Consider the following 19,003-nt stretch of genomic DNA (forward strand, 5'->3'; position numbering starts at 1 on the left):
GTCATCTCGGCCAGTCCCATAAAGTCAATCACCTTTGTTTGCCATTCTTCCAGAGTAGGTAGTTCTTGCGTCTTCCAATACTTTGCCAGTAGAATTCTTGCTGCTGTAGTGGCGTACATAAAAAAAATCCTATCCTTCCTTAACACCACTTGGCCAACCATGCCCAAAAGGAAAGCCTCTGGTTTCTTAGGAAAAGTCCACTTAAGGACCTTCTTAATTTCATCATAGATCATTTCCCAGAAAGCTTTAACCTTTGGGCAGGTCCACCAAAGGTGGTAGAAAGTGCCTTCAGTCTCATTACATTTCCAACACTTATTATTAGGCAAATGGTAAATTTTTGCAAGCTTGACTGGGGTCATGTACCACCGATAGATCATTTTCATAATATTTTCTTTTAAAGCATTACATGCAGTAAATTTGATACCGGTGGTCCATAACTGTTCCCAGTCAGCAAACATAATATCATGACCAATATCTTGTGCCCATTTAATCATTGCTGATTTCACCGTTTCATCCTGTGTATTCCATTTCAACAGCAAGTTGTACATTTTTGATAAGTTCTTAGCATTGGATTCCAACAGTTCTGTTTCTAATTTTGACTTCTCTTTCTGAAATCCTATTTTCCTGTTGTCAGGGACTCAGCGGGAGCGCAGGGAGGAGAGGAGATGGAAAGCGAGGGGGAGCAATCCGAGGGCAGCGTAGGAGAATATGACAGCAGCTCGATAGATTCCATGAGCCTCTCCAGCGAATCGGAAGATTCACAGAAGGGGGCGCCGATGGGCAGGACAAGGGGCGACCCAAGGGGGACACCCCAGAAGCAAGGGGCCAGCGGGGACTCCCAGAGCAGCAGTTGCAAATCAGGACCAGCTTCCCCACCAGAGCGTAGTGGGGGGGAGGAGTTCCAGGTGTCAGAGCCCACACATGCACCACCAGCGAGAGAAGATGAGTCAGGGTGGACCACGCCTCCATCAGAGAGCGAGTTAACGGTTAAGAGGAAAGTTGCAGGCTGGGCGCGCGCGCCAAGTTCAAAGGTACAGGCGAGCGGCACAGAAGGTAGCCCGGATAGGGAACCAGGTCCTAAAGCCCGCCGGAAGGAGGGGCAAGAATCGTCAGGGTCAGCGTCAGAGGAGTCCAGGAAGGATGAGACCCTAGCGGGCAGGAGGACCCAGAGGAGAAAGGAATTTAGGAAGAGGTGGAGCAAAGCGAGAGTCTTAAACTGGTGTGGAGGGGGAGGAGACTCAGACAGGACTTCGCCGGTCTAAGGTCGGGACGTAGAGCTGCACGCTGCGGCTTTAAAATGGAGACTGAATCTCAATAAAGACTTTTGTACATAACTACAGCCTAGCGTTGGTCCTCTGTGAGCGGGGACCTGGAGGCAGCTCTGACAGTAAGTCCTGTCTCAAATTTCAAAGAACCTCGCAACGTGAGAGGACGCAGCGAGGGGCGAAGATTGGTGCTTCGCGAGCTCACAAAAGCAGCACAAGATGACTACAGAAGAACGACTGGCAGCTTTGCAAGAAGCAGTGGTACAACTTAACGCAGAAATACGAGCGGCAAGGAGGAGAGAAGAGGAATCAGATGCTGTCTGCAAGGATCTGCAAAACAGGTTGGAAATGTTGACTAAACAGGGGCCACCGGCAGCCAAATCCGAAGGGATCGGGCTCGGGAAGAGAGGGGGGAGCCTGGTGTCGCATTTCGATGGGAGTCTGCAGCAATATCCTAACTTCAGAGCAGACGTAGTTTTTGCGCTAAAGTTGCTGGAGAAGGACTTTAGAGATGAGCAGGAGAAAGTAGGCTTCATACTAACGCATCTCCATGGAGAAGCTAAAGCGTGGTTGCGCAATCTGTGGAGAGATAATGATCCAGCCCTCCAAAACGCAAAAGCCTTCATTAAGGCGATGGACGCTTGTTTTTTATCAGAGATAGATGTGGATGTCGCTAGAAGAGAGATTCACGGTCTGAAACAAGGCAGAGCCACTGTAAGGCAATATCATTCCCGCTTTTTTGCATTGGTCAACGCGCTGGGATGGGAAAAGGACTCAGCGTCCGTCAGGGACCTGTTCTGGGAGGGGCTCAACGGGGCTGTGAAAGACGAAATCGCAAGGGGGGAGAGGCCACGGAGCACTCAAGAAGTGGTCCAGAAGGCGCTGACGATTGGGATGCGGCTGGAAGAACGTCCCTGGAGCAAAGATGAAGGGCGTTGGGGACGCACGCCAGCAAGGGCACCTCCTTTCTTTCCCAGAGACTCAGCGCGCGCTCAATCCACGCCTCCACTGGGAGGGGGAGAGGAGCCGATGGAGATAGGTGGTGCCAAGGCTCAGTCAGCGACCAGAGCCCTCACACCAGGAGCAGCCAAGGTGAAGCCTCCTAGAGGGAACAGGAAGTGTTACATCTGCGAAAGTGCTCAGCATATGGCAAAAGAGTGCCCCCAGAGGCTCCACAAGCACAATGCAGCCTCAGCAAAAGTAACAGAAGCAGTTCAGCAGAGGGAACCGCAGCAGGGAAACGACGAAGTCTGGCTGGAAGCAGAGCCGCTGGGGCCCAGCCAGACGAATCAGTAAAGCAGTCCCCAGGAATCTTACAGCCCACAGACCCCCTCCCGCCCAAACCAGTGGTGCAGCTCACCGCAACACTCCAGCTTCCCAATGGGCTCACCATGGAAGTGCCTATTACCATTGACTCTGGTAGCAATGCAGACTTTATGGGGGTGGATTTCATCAAGCAACATAGCATAGCGCTCCTGACTGCCACGATGCCCCTGAAAGTAGTGACAGTCGATGGAAGAGAATTGCTGGGGGGACAGGTGGTACAGCAAACGCCGCCAATGGTGATGCGCATTGGAAATCACCGCGAAGTCATCAGCTTCAACGTCACCCAACTGTCAGACACGCCCATAGTGTTGGGCATGAGCTGGTTGGACAGGCACAGCCCGGCATTGGCATGGTACCAGCGTAAATTGACCTTCTGCTCCTCCTACTGCTCAGAACATTGCATCATGACTAACCAGGAGGACGAGGGGCAAGAGGATGACCCACAGCTACAACTGGGCATGCTGCAAGCGGTACCCGACAAGTACAAGGCGTTTTTGGAGGTCTTCTGCGAGAAGGAAGCGGACAAGCTGCCTCCCCACAGACCCTACGACTGCAAGATTGACCTCCTGCCGGGGGCAACGCTGCCGACCGGAAAACTGTACTCCATGTCTGAAGACGAACTGCAAGAGCTCAGGGAGTTCATAGATCACAATTTGAAGCGGGGATTCATCCGAGAATCCAAAGCAGTGGGGGGCAGTCCTGTGTTCTTTGTGAAGAAGAAGGACACGCCCCAGAAGAGGCTTGTAGTTGATTTCAGAATTTTAAATTCGAAAACCAAGCCCACGGCTTTCCCGATGCCCAAGATCGACGACTTGCTCGCGACGGTGAGGAAGGGACGCATCTTCACCAAGCTGGATCTACGAGGGGCGTACAATCTTATACGCATGCGGGAGGGCGACGAGTGGAAGACGGCCATGTTCACGCCCTTGGGCACCTATGAGTATAGGGTTATGCCCTTCGGTTTACAAAATGGCTCCCACTGCTTCCAAGCATTCATGCATCACGTGTTAGCGGGGCTCCTCTACAAGAAGTGTGTCTGCTTCCTGGACGACATTCTGATCTTCTCGGAATCGCAGGAGGCTCACGAGGGAGATGTCAAGGAAGTCCTGCAAAGACTACGGGAGCACAGGCTTTACGCCAAGCTGGAGAAATGCCAGTTCGACATGACGGAGGTGGATTTCCTGGGCTACAAGCTGTCCGACAAGGGAATCGCCATGGACAGTGCCAAGGTACGATCAGTACTGGACTGGAAGAGCCCGCGCAATCGGAAGGAGGTCCAGAGGTTTGTCGGCTTTGCTAACTTTTATCGCAAGTTCATCAAGGGTTTCGCTATGCAGACGGCGGCCATCACGGACACCCTCAGCTCCAAGAAGAAGAAGTTCATCTGGACGGAGCAGGCGGAGCAGTCCTTTCAGAAACTCAAGCGTCTTTTTGCTTCCGAGGAACAACTGCTGCATGTGAACCCCAGCAAGCCCATGAGGGTGGAGACGGATGCCTCCGACAGAGCCGTGGGGGCAGTCCTGTTGCAGCGAGACCCGCAAGGGGATTGGAGGCCGTGTGCTTTCTACTCCAGGAAACTCAGCAAGTCGGAGCAGAACTACACCATCTGGGACAGAGAGTTGCTGGCCATTCATGCAGCATTCAAGGCGTGGCGGCACTTCCTCATCGGAGCCAAACACACGGTGCAAGTTCGCACGGACCATAAGAACCTGGAGTACTGGCGCACGGCGCGGTTCCTGAACCAGAGACACATCCGCTGGGCGGAGTTCTTTGCGGATTTCGACTTCAGGATAGAATATATCCCCGGAGACAACAACGTCATGGCTGATGCGCTATCCAGGAAGCCGCAGTATCTGGAGGAAGCAGCACCGGTAGCGGCCAAACACATTTTCGCACCCAAGGCGTGGGCATGCGCTTCTGCCACAGTAGACCTGGAAGCGATACGGCGCGAGCTGCTAACAGATTCCTTCGCGCGCTCCAAGATGGAGGAGGTGCGCAGCGGCACGGCAAAGGACGACGAGTTCCAGATACGCGACGGACTGCTCCTCCGCAAGGGGGCCATCTACGTACCGGGAGATGAACTCCGCGCGACAGTACTGCAACAGCTACACGACGCACCAAGCGCCGGACATTTCGGCAAGGAAAAGACAGTGGAATTAGTAGCCAGAGACTTTTGGTGGCCCAAGATGCGGGGAGAAGTCGCGGATTACGTCACGAGGTGCGACACCTGCCAAAGGGCCAAGCCAGTACACAGACCGCCGGCGGGACTGTTAGAACCGCTACAGACCCCGTCCGAACCGTGGGAGAGGGTAGCCTTGGACTTTGTCACTGACCTGCCCAGCTCGAGGGGCAAAACAGCAGTACTCGTGGTAGTCGACATGTTCACCAAGATGGCGCACTTCATTCCTTGCGCGAAGGTGGCCACAGCGGAACAGACAGCCAAGCTGTTCATAGACCACGTGTTCAAGGTGCACGGCCTGCCACGGTCTATCCTGTCCGACAGGGGGCGCCAGTTCATCTCGAGTTTCTGGCGGAAGCTGATGGGAATCCTGAACGTCAAGGTCAACCTAGCGTCGGCAAGACACCCGCAGACCAACGGACAAGCGGAGAGGGTCAACGCCGTCATGCAGCAGTACCTGAGATGTTACGCCAACCAGCAGCCCTCGACCTGGGTGGACTATCTGCCCCTGGCCGAGTTTGCCTACAACAACACACAACACGTGTCCACGGGGGTGACACCGTTTTTTGCCAACCACGGGCGACATCCCAGGACCTTCCCGGGCTTAGAGAAAGAGGGGGAGGGGGAGCCACAGGGAGCAGAGGCATTGGCAGAGGAGTTACAGGAGGTCCATGAACAGCTCCGTAGACAGTTAGACCTAGCAAAACACGTATACAAGATGCAAGCAGACAAACACAGAAGAGTGGGGGAGGACATACGGGTAGGGGACTGGGTCTGGTTAGCGGCCCAGGCAGTGCCGGCCAGATCCTTAGCTAAGAAGAAGCTAGGACACAAGCAGTTGGGCCCTTACCTAGTCGAGGCACAGATCAACCCAGTGGCTTTCCGTTTGACACTACCGGAGGGTTCCAGAATGCACCCGGTCTTTCATAGATCGGTGCTAACGCCCTACAAGGCACCTCACAGGTTTCAGGAGCCAGGAACAGCTCCCAGTCCGCTTAGAGATGCACCCATGACAGGGGGGTCGCCGAGGGCGGGGCCACTCAACGAGGTGACGGAGATTTTGGACTCGAGATGGGGGGAAGAGGGCGTCGAATATCTCATCGCAAGGGAAGGTGCCCCGGCCAGCGCCAACAGCTGGGTGCCGTACTATGCGGTGGAGGAGCACTACCTCAAAGACGAGTTCCACGCACTCTTCCCACACAGGCCCATGCCGGAGGATTATTTTGATGAATATCTTTTCACCCCCACACTCTCAGCCAGTACGTTTCAGGGGTTCTCCTCGGCTGAGGAGACGGTTCCAGAGACTACCTCGCCGGAGGGGTCGGTCTCAGACTTGGGTGCGGAGCGCTCTTATTGGTGGGACACTCAACCCGAGGAGGAGTGGCGCAGGAGACTGCTCAGAGGGCCCTGGCACGCAGACTACCCAGAGGAAATGGGGGAACAAGGGGGCATGGACGGGTTGGGGGAGGATCCTGGTTTCGAGCACGCCGGCAACGAGATGGAAGCGGAGGAGAGCGACGTCGATGTACCCGTCACGGACTGGCAGCATGCCAGGGGGGAAGACCGGTATCCGGCAGGCACCCCCATAGCATTGGAGCACCCGGAACCCACGCCAGAAGAGGGGGAGGGGGGAAGGGGGGGCTTCGAGGGGGGGATGGATGTCAGGGACTCAGCGGGAGCGCAGGGAGGAGAGGAGATGGAAAGCGAGGGGGAGCAATCCGAGGGCAGCGTAGGAGAATATGACAGCAGCTCGATAGATTCCATGAGCCTCTCCAGCGAATCGGAAGATTCACAGAAGGGGGCGCCGATGGGCAGGACAAGGGGCGACCCAAGGGGGACACCCCAGAAGCAAGGGGCCAGCGGGGACTCCCAGAGCAGCAGTTGCAAATCAGGACCAGCTTCCCCACCAGAGCGTAGTGGGGGGGAGGAGTTCCAGGTGTCAGAGCCCACACATGCACCACCAGCGAGAGAAGATGAGTCAGGGTGGACCACGCCTCCATCAGAGAGCGAGTTAACGGTTAAGAGGAAAGTTGCAGGCTGGGCGCGCGCGCCAAGTTCAAAGGTACAGGCGAGCGGCACAGAAGGTAGCCCGGATAGGGAACCAGGTCCTAAAGCCCGCCGGAAGGAGGGGCAAGAATCGTCAGGGTCAGCGTCAGAGGAGTCCAGGAAGGATGAGACCCTAGCGGGCAGGAGGACCCAGAGGAGAAAGGAATTTAGGAAGAGGTGGAGCAAAGCGAGAGTCTTAAACTGGTGTGGAGGGGGAGGAGACTCAGACAGGACTTCGCCGGTCTAAGGTCGGGACGTAGAGCTGCACGCTGCGGCTTTAAAATGGAGACTGAATCTCAATAAAGACTTTTGTACATAACTACAGCCTAGCGTTGGTCCTCTGTGAGCGGGGACCTGGAGGCAGCTCTGACACCTGTCCTGTTTAAATGTCTCATTTATCTGATGGTAATGCAACCAATCTCGAACCTTAGGCTTTAGTTTCTCATAACTCTGCAGTTTCACCCTTTCACCATCATATTCTAAAATTTCATGATATTTTGGCCATTTAGAGTCCATATTAAGCTTTTTTACTTCCCTAGCTTCCATTGGTGACACCCACCTAGGGGTTTTACTTTCCAGCAGATCTTTATATCTAATCCAAACATTATACAATGCTTTCCTCACAATATGGTTTTTAAAACTTTTATACACCTTTACCTTGTCATACCATAAGTATGCATGCCAACCAAAGCTATTATCGTACCCTTCCAGGTCCAAAATGTCAGTGTTCTCAAGAAGTAGCCAGTGTTTCAACCAGCAGAAAGCTGCCGATTCATAATAAAGTCTTAAGTCCGGCAGGGCAAACCCCCCTCTATCCTTTGCATCAGTTAAAATCTTAAATTTAATTCTGGGCTTTTTGCCCTGCCAGACAAATTTTGATATGTCTTTCTGCCACTTCTTGAAACAGTCCATCTTGTCCAAAATCTGCAACGTCTGGAATAAAAACAGCATTCTAGGCAATACATTCATCTTAATAGTAGCAATTCGGCCTAACAAGGAAAGTTTCAACCTTGACCATATTTCCAGATCCTTCTTTACCTCTGCCCAACTTTTTTCATAATTATCCTTAAATAAATTCACATTCTTGGATGTTAAGTTTAACCCCAGGTATTTTACCCTTTTTGTTATTTCCAGGCCTGTTTCATTCTGAAAACTCTCTCTTTCTTCCATTGTTAAGTTTTTTTCCAACACTTTCGTTTTTTGTTTGTTCAATTTAAAACCTGCTACTCGACCAAATATTTCAATCAGTTCTAATACTCTTTTAGTACTAGTGTCTGGCTGTTGCAAGGTCAATACTAGGTCATCTGCAAATGCTCTTAACTTGTAATGTCTAACTCCGACCTGAACTCCTTTAACCAACTGGTCCTTTCTAATCATATTTAACAAAACCTCCAGGACTGATATAAAAAGCAAAGGGGATATTGGGCATCCCTGTCGTGTACCTTTTTCTATGGGTATTTCTTCTGTTACCACATTGTTTACAATTAACTTAGCCTTTTGTTGGGAATATATTGCACCTATACCGTTTTCAAAACCTTGGCCTACCCCCATCCCTTGGAGATTCTTTTTCATAAAAGTCCAACAGATATTGTCAAAGGCTTTCTCCGCGTCCACAAAAATCAGAACTGCTTTCCTGTTAATGTCAACATCCAGCAGCTCCAAAATGTCTATAATGTTCCTCACATTGTCTGACATATGTCTACCTGGGAGAAAGCCTGTTTGGTCCTTATGAATCTCTTCTGTCAACACTCTTTTCAATCTTTTTGCCAAAATGTCTGCAAAAATTTTGTAATCCACATTGAGTAAAGATATAGGGCGGTAGTTTCTAACCTGGTTCTTCTCAGCTTCTGTCTTCGGTATAAGTGAAATGAAAGCCTCTTTCCACGATTCAGGTGCCTTTTTCCCCTTCAGGATTTCATTGCAAACTTCCTTCAATGGTTGTATCAAGCATTCTTTCAGCATTTTATAGTATTTAGCCGTCAGGCCGTCTGGTCCTGGTGATTTTCCCAATTTCATATTTTGGATGGCACCCTCTATTTCTTGTTCTGTTATTTCCTCATTTAGGGTCCTTTTACTTTGTTCTGGAATTTTTGGTAAGCCGTATTTTCTGATGAATTCTTCTATTTCTTGTTCATTAATTGGCCCCTGTGCATACAATTTCTTAAAAAAGCTTTGAAAGCAATTGTTTATCTCATTAGGTTTGTGGATAATTTTTCCATCCATTTCTAGACTGGTTACCGTGTTCATTTTCTGCCTTTTTTTCAATTGCCATGACAGAAGTTTCCCACATTTGTCCGCTGATTCGAAGGTTCTTTGTCTCATGAGACAAAGAACCTTTACATAGCTTTCTTTCCTTTACTTATTTCTTTGACCTCCTCACACCTCCCATTTTTGTATTCTAATTCAAATTGTTGTTTCAGCTAATCCTTCCAACCTTGTTTTTATCTTAATAATTTGTCTTAATATACTATAATTTAACATTCTCTCTTTCACCCAATCATTTTTACTTAATCCTTTATGTCATTTCTGCCAAAACCACATAATTTTCTTTTTCCATCATCTTTCTAACAATCCTTAATTTTACAATATTTTTGAAGATAAACTTTAAATTTTTTCCAATATTCTTCCACCAACTCTTCTCCCTGGTCCCGGATTCTGCCAGTCATCTCAGCCAGTTCCATGTATTCCATTACCTTCATCTGCCATTCTTCCCGGGTGGGTAGATCTTGTGTCTTCCAATACTTTGCGATGAGTATTCTTGCTGCTGTTGTGGCGTATATAAAAAAAGTTCTATCCTCCTTTCGCACCAATTGGCCGACCATGCCCAAGAGAAAGGCCTCTGGTTTCTTCTGGAAGGTATATTTAAATACCTTTTTCATTTCGTTATAGATCATCTCCCAGAAGGTCTTAATCTTTGGGCATGTCCACCAAAGGTGAAAGAATGTGCCTTCAATCTCTTTACATTTCCAACATTTATTATCGGGCAAATGATAAATTTTTGCAAGCTTGACCGGTGTCAAGTACCACCTGTAAATCATTTTCATTATATTCTATCTTAAGGCATTACATGCCGTAAACTTCATACCTGTGGTCCATAACTTTTCCCAGTCAGCCATCATAATGTTATGTCGAACATCTTGTGCCCATTTAATCATAACAGATTTAACCATTTCATCCTGTGTATTCCATTTCAACAGCAAGTTATACATTCTTGACAAATTCTTAGTTTTAGGATCTAACAATTCTGTTTCCAATTTGATTTTTCCACCTGAAAACCAATTTTCTTATCCAGATTAAAAACCTCCCTTATTTGATAATAATGAAGCCAGTCTCGTACTTTATTTTTTAGTTTGTCAAAGCTCTGCAGTTTTAATCTATCTCCTTCTTGTTCCAAAATTTCCCAATATTTCGGCCGAAATATTATTAGTTTTAGGGCCAATCTAGGTGAGGCAGTGGAGAACCACGCCCATCTTTGATTTGACTAAGCCTATGGTTTTGGAGTAGGGTGCAACTCTTTCTTCAGTGCCATTTCCGCCCCTGACCTAAATCAATTTGCCTTCCACACTGGGGCAAATAGCAGCTTTAAGGGAAGAGGAAGATTCAGATCAGAAAAGTCGAACCCAAGCAAAAGAGTTAACTCCCCTTCCAGACACCAGCAAACTGACCCAATTGTGGCACAGCTACTGCTTTTTTATTTTTTATCTTGAGATGTTAGGAAATCTGACCACAAAACTAGATTAGTCTCTCTGATAGTGTACAGCTTATTAAAATTTATTTGGGTGCCTTCAACAGTTCTTGAATATTTCACCAGAACAGAGGCTTGGAATTTGCCTCAAAATTTGCCTTCAGATGAAATTCAGTGGTAATTCAAGTCACAAGCCTACTGGTTTTATCTTATTTTTTGTATTTAGTTTCTTAGGCTGTGCTTTTTTATACCGTCCTCCTGCTTAAAATGGGGTGGATCACATTTTGAATAAATCAATACATGCACAAAGTTCAATTTTACATCTAAAAGGTGCAGCACCTGTTCTGGAAGAGGCAGCAAAACCTGTACGACGTGCCATGGAGAGAAAAAGTTGCTACACTACATCCAGCTGACAATAACTTGGTATGTTGTCTTCTACGGGATGTTGCTCTTTTTGTCATCATTCTCTGAAATTAATTGCCTTGACTGCCAAAAGCTCTTAAATTCATATGTGTGAAGTGTTTATTAAGACTAAGATTCTGTGGGTGCTTTGCAATATTCATTAGACTAGACCCTATAGGGAGGGGTGGGGGAGAAATTTAAAGGCAAATATACCTAAATCACACTTTCTGAAATCTGTGAACTGGAACAAACCATTCTTCAAAATGTGCACTTCTCCAGATATTGGAATGTAGTTCTGCAACCAAATAATGTATGCGCAAATGTGTATATTAGGGCAAAATGTGTATAAAAATGCATCTATTAATGAAAATTATATTAAATATGTATATAATTAGGGGAGATGGCTTTACTAATATGGGTATATCAGGGAAATTGCATACAAGTGTGTGTCTAGAGGGAGAGATTCACTGATGATTTTCCATGAGGACTTTTTTTAAAAACAACAGTTTTGTGTCGAAACGTGGAGTAGTGAACTTAGCACAGGAAATATGGGAAGCAGAGAGACACCTATCTCAGGCAGATAGATTAAAAAGAAGCTCTTTTATCACACCCCCTTCCACATGTCCATCTAATATGTCTTAACCATTTTGACCTACTTGCTTTGAAAGTATAAGGTGGTGGTACACACACACACGACACAACAATCAGGGGCTATACCCAGGAAACATGATAACTGACAAGATAAACGGTGGTGTATTCTTATTTTTTTAATTGGAGACTATGAAAGCAAGTAGGTTTTTTTGGATTAAATGAAATCACAGAGCATAAACAATTTCATGCAATCTTTGCTTTTTGGTGGACCCACTAAAATCCTGAACTTCTCAATGTTTTCCCCCCTCTGGGCAACAATAATTTCTCTGTCAAGGGAAGACCAAAAGTGATTTCAGAATGTTTATGTGTGAGCAGCAACCTCCAGTTTGTGTTCACCAGCAACTGGTCTCCAAAGCCTCTGTTGCCGATATTGGAGGTAGAATCATAACTAGTAAACACTGAAAGCCTTATCCATACATTGATCAATATAGACTGACACAGTGCTCTGAATCCTTCTTAACTTGCAGGAAGAACAATGTATATGAATTCATTTATGAGAATCAGTTGAACTTTCCCAGAGAACTACTCAATAAAGTTACGGGAGATAACATATTTAAAGATGAGAACGCTGTGGTGAGTAAAATACATGCCCCCCCCCCCAAACATGACTCCTGGTATTTTCCACATGAAACCTTGGTGAAAAATTACTGGAAGCAGCTGAACTGCTTAATACGATAACTCACTCACATTTTTCTGCCCCCTACCTTCATGGACAATGGAAATCTGCTCAGAAATCTCATGAGATTGCAGACTACCTACTCAAGATTGGAGCTAATGTTTCTGTTTGTACTTAGGAAGTTTGGAAGCTGCTATATACTGAGTCAGACTATTGGGGGGTCTCTCTAGCTTAGTAGGGACGCAGGTGGCGCTGTGGGTTAAACCACAGAGCCTAGGACTTGCCGATCAGAAGGTCGGCGGTTCGAATCCCCACAATGGGGTGAGCTCCTGTTGCTCGGTCCCTGCTCCTGCCAACCTAGCAGTTCAAAAGCACGTCAAAGTGCAAGTAGATAAATAGGTACCGCTCTGGGGAGAAGGTAAACGGCGTTTCCGTGAGCTGCTCTGGTTCGCCAGAAGCAGCTTAGTCATGCTGGCCACATGACCCGGAAGCTGTACACCAGCTCCCTCGGCCAATAAAGCGAGATGAGCGCCACAACCCCAGAGTCGGCCACAACCAGACCTAATAGTCAGGGGTCCCTTTACCTTTACCTAGCTTAGTACCATCTACACTGGCTGGCAGCAGCTGTCTCGGATTTGAGGCAGGCTCTCTCCCAGCCTTATTTGGAGATGCCTGGGACTGAAACTGGGACCTTTTCGCATGCATAGCATGTGCTTTCCCCCTGAGTCATGCTGCTTCCCCCGTTTGCTGTTGATAGCAAGCCACCAGTATGTCACTAAGTATTTGTTCAATGCATTTGCTCTCTATAGATAACATTCACGCCACATCTCTCCCATATTCCGATAATGTCACATTCCATTTTTACATGCATGTTTTTCTTCCTCTTGCTGGTAGAGATAAATCTGAAAACATAATGGCAATATTATATACCAAAGACTCAGGCACTACGAAAGCTCAGCTCAGCTATTAGGTGATCATCTATTATGATTTCTATGTCTGCCTTTTGAGAGCAGTTGATGACGATTCAGTGTTCTTCCTATTGGTATTAACAATTCCAGAATGGAAGAATAAAATGCACCACATCCAGCAATTTCACATCCACCATGTTCATCTCATTCATATTCATAGTATGTAAATGATACGGCTTTGGTTCTACAGCTCCTGATATGCTACTCTAACAGAGCATGATGCTGAGCAAATCCCCTGCAACTGATGAAAGTGATGGACAGACTTAGACTAGAAAAGTGGCTGGTTGCTCTTATTTCATCTTGCTAGACAATGCATTATACACAGTGCCCCAGCAGACTAAGTGAAATGGCCATTACCTTAACTCATTTGCCTAGTGTGTTAATAAACCAGGGCTGGATCTAGACACATCAAAAAAACTTTTCAGGAAAATGTGTTGGAAAGTTCATAATGTGAAATCACATTGCCGAAGGAGCGGACTCTACAGCGCCATCTGGTGTCGCAACGCTGTAACGCATTTAAAACACACGCTCTTTCTTTTCTTTTCTTTTACTAATGTAGCTGAGTCCCAGGTTGGGAGGATAGGTGGGGATGGTCAGAAAGGAGATGGGTGAAGTAGGGTGAGAATGATTCTGATTGCCTCTTTTTAATTTGCAGGTGTATCCCCTTCTTGACTTCCCTTACCCTGAGATCTCTCTGGCATCTGAAAGAGCTATTGCAGAGCACAGGGCCACATTCACCAACACATCCCGCATTCTGCAGCAGGTATACGCAATAGACATGTGTTTCTTTGATTTTTATTTAAACAAACATTTAACCCCAGCTAAATATTGGGAACTTTGAAACTGGGGGGAAATTTCAGAGAATCAAATATGTGTGGGTTTTTGTTTTTGTTTTGGTCAACTTTCCTTTCACTTTTGATTCTATGCTGTTGAATCTATATGAATCTATCTGTTGTTCATCATAATCTGTGAAAGGAAAGGCACCTTCTCTTTCCAAGAGGCATCGAGATTCAGAGAAGGCTGCTGCTGGAGCAGGAGGAGGGAGGCGATTTCCATTCTGCTGCCCTCCATTCTGTCTCCCCAACACTTTTGAGCAGGTTTACGGGGGGCGGGGGATGAGGAATAGGCAGAAATCATTTCCCTCATTCTGTTTCCAATGGTGGGAACATCCTATGAGTACAGTTCCACAGGAATTCTGAATACAAGCTAATTATACAAGCCAATTGATCTGAGCTGAAAAACTTTGTAGTGAAAGGGCAATTCTTAACCGATAATCATTCTTAATACTCCTTTGAAAAATGTACTAAGGTTGCTGCCATGCTACAGACCTCAGCATTACTCAGTGTTCCTGAGGCATTCCTTTGCCACAATTCCAGGGAAATACTAATACTGAAAGTGAACCTGTTGTATGGAATCACATTGTATTGTAATAGCATGCTGCACTATTTCATTTTAGCACCAGGTGGCATAGAGACAACATATCATCTATGCAGCTAGTTAACTTCTGCACCCTTCATAAAGGGTTCATTCCCAGCCTCAATGGTAAAGGAATTATGTAGTCAAATATTTTGACTAAATGCTTGGTTTTTAAGCATGTTTTCAACTGATGAATCAATTGAACCAATTTGTTCTCCCCGAAACTCTCTCATTGCTAAAATATAACCAGCAGACTATGTCTGAGAAATAATAATCACCATAATAAACCTTAACACATAAAACATGCAGGAGCTTGATGCATTATCCCAGGAGTTCTTGCAATAACCCTGTAGAGAATTCTGGAGTTTAGGCATGAAGTTCATATTTATGAATGAAATAACCATCCAGTCTTTGCGCCCTCTTCCACTATGGAAGAAAACTTCTAATGTTAGCTTAGGGTTGGGAGAGACAAGTATAAAACACAGCCACCTTGCAGGCTCTTTCCAGTCACCTTAGAGAGCTCCTAACATGATCGGAGCAGCGCTGGAAGGCTGCATTCAGCCACAACAGTGCATGCGTAAGTTTTTCTAGCTTGCTTCAACTTCACTTATTTATTAGACTTATTAGTCACTTGTCACCTAGCAGGTCTCTAGGCAACTTCCCTCAAAGAATATATGCATAAATATGATCTATGGTATGTTCAAGACAATGATGCTGTGAGGGGACACTTACAAAATACACGTCTGCTGTGATAAACCTTTCTTCCACACATAAGGGCCCCATCAATAAAATCTACGTTTGAGGGGTGGGGTAAAATTAACGTATGGTGATGTTAGGAAGCACACTTGTAGAGGTCAGGTACATGCATATTGTATAACACTGGTGGTAATCCTGGCCTAGTAAAAGCTGAAACAGGCCACGTTCTGCCTCCATTCCAATCACATATACAGCCATGTCCACTTCTGCGTGTCAGTCAAGGAGGATTCCCTCCTGTCCTTCCAGATTTGGCATTTTCACCTTCCCAGCTGCATCTTGGCAGGTAGAGGGATGATCTACAGCTTTACATGGTATCTCTGTTGCCAGACTGTCCTACTTCAGGCTGCAGGCACAGGAATCAAGTGTGTGTGTCCACAAAACTGTCCGTACAGTCAATAGCAGCTGTTATTATTAAGTAAATTAATCATCAAACTCTTCACCAGCAGGCCCTAGGACGGGTTACAACAATTTAAAATTCAGTATGAAAAACAGTTTAAAGGGTCACAGGAAAAGGGTTGTTCCCCAAAACACATGTCTCGGGTGTCAAAGGCCAGAACTGACATACTAGTTATGTTTATACCAAGTATCCCACCTCCCCTGTTTCTAAGTGTTTTGGGAAAAAAAGATAAATGGTTGCAGATTATTGGTATGGGTGTTTTCTGTGAGAAAGAATCGTGCCATGCAGATTCAATCCTATGTAAAATTTCATTATATTTATATATATATATAGAGAGAGAGAGAGAGAGAGAGACAGAGAGAGAGTGTTAATACACAGTACAACAATTATTCAACAAATGTTCTAACATTTCAAACTTCAACTCCCTTCCCCCTCTTTCTGTGGTTCTTTGCATTTATTTTTGTCATTTCCTGCACACTTCAAATTATCTTATCTATCTATCCATCTATCATCTATCTATCTATCTATCTATCTATCTATCTATCTATCTATCTATTCTCATATTTATCTCATAAACACTTTTGAAATTGCAGGTCTATACAACAATCCTGCCAATAATCTGTTTACAGTATGTTTGTAAATACTCAATAAAACATTTCCATTCCTTTGTAAAGAGTTTATTGTCTTGATTTCTTATTCTTCCAGTAAGTTTCGCCATTTCTGCATACTCCATTAATTTCTGTTAACTCCATTAATTTCTGTTGCCTCTCAAATGTTTTTAATGTGTTTTATAACTGTAACACTTTTAGCTGTTTTTGTAATTGTATATTTGATTCTTATAAGCAGACCTGAGACTTTGTGGTTAAGAGCAAGCAAGACATTTTAGAAACAAACAAATAAATTCTTGTTCTGGCTTTGTCCCTCAGCGGCAGACGATAGAGCTAATTCCAGTCACTGAAGTCCACTACCAGTATGCTGAGAAGACATACATGTATTACGTCTATGGAATGGAGAACAAGGTCCATGCCCTGGACTATCCAGAGAGGTATTGCTGTGGCTGTACCATCATCTGACAGTGGGACACTTTGCAAGGAGAATTCCTAGTACGAAGGAAGCTTTTCTTCTTGCTTAATTATCCACGGGTGTCTGTGGGTACAAATCAATTCATATTTTTACTCATCTGTAGCCCCGTCTTATTTTGCTTGCCCACAGTGGCCACCAAAAGACATAGCGATTATTATAACCTAATTGTATTTACACTACAGTTTCAGCCATTATTAATACTGTTCCTCTTGGGATCTAAGCGTCTGGTAAATTTATTGGATAGATGGAGAAATTGGGTGGTGGAGTGATGGAACTGGGAAGAACTCCAGGAAGAAAATGTTGGAATAAACTATGGATGAGAAAAAGCACTTAAATGGAATACAGTGGGTAAAAATATAAGAGGGTGCTGGATCAGGCCAAAGGCCTGGTTGACAATGAGGCCCTGGAAGCAGGACCTGAGTGCAACAGCACTCTTCCCATCTGTGATTACCAGTAACTGGTATTCAAAGGCATATTGCCTGCAGTAATGGAGGCAGACCATAGCCATCATGACTGGTATCCATTGAAGGCTATATATTCTTGGTGGTGTCCAATTAAGTCATACTCAGTATAGGCCCAATGAAACCAAGGGACTCAAGTCCACTGATTTCAGTGGGTCTACTCAGACCTGTACGCCGTCCAATATGTTGATTGCAAGGATTTGAAATTTAGATTCTTCCATTTGATTTGGGATCACTAGTGGGCAAGGCCAAAGAAGATTGCTAGATCTTGCTCAGAGGCTTATTAAAATATATGGAAATATGTAGCACTTACCTTGGAGGAGCTCAAATGCAAGCTGGACTTTAAAAGATGTTACGTTAGCAGAGTGTATTACACTGTGTAGAATATATTTTTGTATTTTTTATATGAGTATATTTTTTTCTTACGCTTCAAAGTCGCACTAGATTAATGGTTGGGCTACAGTACTGGGCAGAATGGGAACATCATTAGGTCTACATTTCAAAAAGGGAAAATTTGGAAACAGAAGTTGTTGAGCTTTTGTCCAGGAAATTCTGGACGTATGGCAGTCCTAGTCTACAGTACATGCATGCAGTTTTAGTTTTAAAATAGTTTTTAATGAAGGTGGGATCCACGGTGAGGAGGCAAATTGAGGTTTCATGCTGGATCTCAGAGACCAGTATGCTTTGCAGAAAACGGTATTCTCAAAAGGTAGGTCTAGGAGACTCTATTGAAGTGCAGTTCTGATACAAGTTTACTCTTCATAAATGCATGGCCAACTATGAACAATCATTCCAAGAAACCACCAAAACAATCTCCAGTATTCCACATGCACCAAGTAGTTATTTTCATGAGTCACAAAATTACCTACCAAAACTCCCTTATTGAGTATTGTACACATTTGTAACATGTGAATCCCCCTTGTCTTGCTTACCTACTTTATCTTGTTTTATGATATAGAAGAAAAAAATAGGGTGCTTCATTGCTAGGTTTCTTGTTTACTATATTAATCATATTTACACTAATAGCAAACCTTTGTTAAATGCTTTATGCATGTTTGCTGCTGTTAATGGTTATTTTAGGAAAGGACTGGGAATTTTCCCTTTTGAAGACTGTCCGCTAGAGGGAAGCAGTGGCAAAAAAACCAGCCTCCTGAATTGTTTTGGTTTAGTAGCAAAAACACACCAGAGTAGTGGCTATGGTGTGTGTGTGTGTGTGTGTGTGTGTTTATGGCATCATTGTTGCATTTATTATTCTCTTGTCATTGTTATTTTTAAAATTATACCGCTTGGGTCCTAATCAGGTTCATTAAGAATTCTTCTTTCAAATAACCATTCTTAAATTTGCAACCTATTAACAGAGGACAGTTTGTCAGTGTATGAAGTCAATTCCCTAAAAGTTATAGGTTTAAAACCTTGCTTCACCATCTAACCACAATTTTAATACAGAGAGTGAAAGATGTGTGTTTTATGAAGAAATGATGAACCATAAATTTGCTGACAGCTAAGTTCAAAGGGGACGCAGGTGGCGCTAAAGGTTAAAGCCTCAGCGCCTAGGACTTGCCGATCGAAAGGTCAGCGGTTCGAATCCCTGCGGCGGGGTGCGCTCCCGCTGCTCGGTCCCAGCGCCTGCCAACCTAGCAGTTCGAAAGCACCTCCGGGTGCAAGTAGATAAATAGGGACCGCTTACTGGCGGGAAGGTAAACGGCGTTTCCGTGTGCGGCTCTGGCTCGCCAGAGCAGCGATGTCACGCTG

At 45.5% G+C, this 19,003-nt stretch overlaps 1 protein-coding gene across 1 annotated transcript in view; it reads left to right on the plus strand.

Moving 5' to 3' along the window:
- Positions 1-18,759, plus strand: part of LOC307208809 (protein SSUH2 homolog) — a 42,922-nt gene extending 24,163 nt beyond the window's left edge. The window contains exons 9-12 of the mRNA XM_079963783.1: positions 10,832-10,924; positions 12,022-12,127; positions 13,794-13,901; positions 16,634-18,759. Of these exons, the coding sequence (XP_079819909.1) occupies positions 10,832-10,924; positions 12,022-12,127; positions 13,794-13,901; positions 16,634-16,780 (454 nt within the window). The 3' untranslated portion in view covers positions 16,781-18,759. The remainder of the gene's footprint in view (positions 1-10,831; positions 10,925-12,021; positions 12,128-13,793; positions 13,902-16,633) is intronic.
- The last annotated feature ends 244 nt before the right edge of the window (positions 18,760-19,003 follow it).

This window comes from Podarcis cretensis (assembly GCF_951804945.1).
Source record: "Podarcis cretensis genome assembly, chromosome: 2".
In the NCBI taxonomy this organism is placed as follows: domain Eukaryota; kingdom Metazoa; phylum Chordata; class Lepidosauria; order Squamata; family Lacertidae; genus Podarcis; species Podarcis cretensis.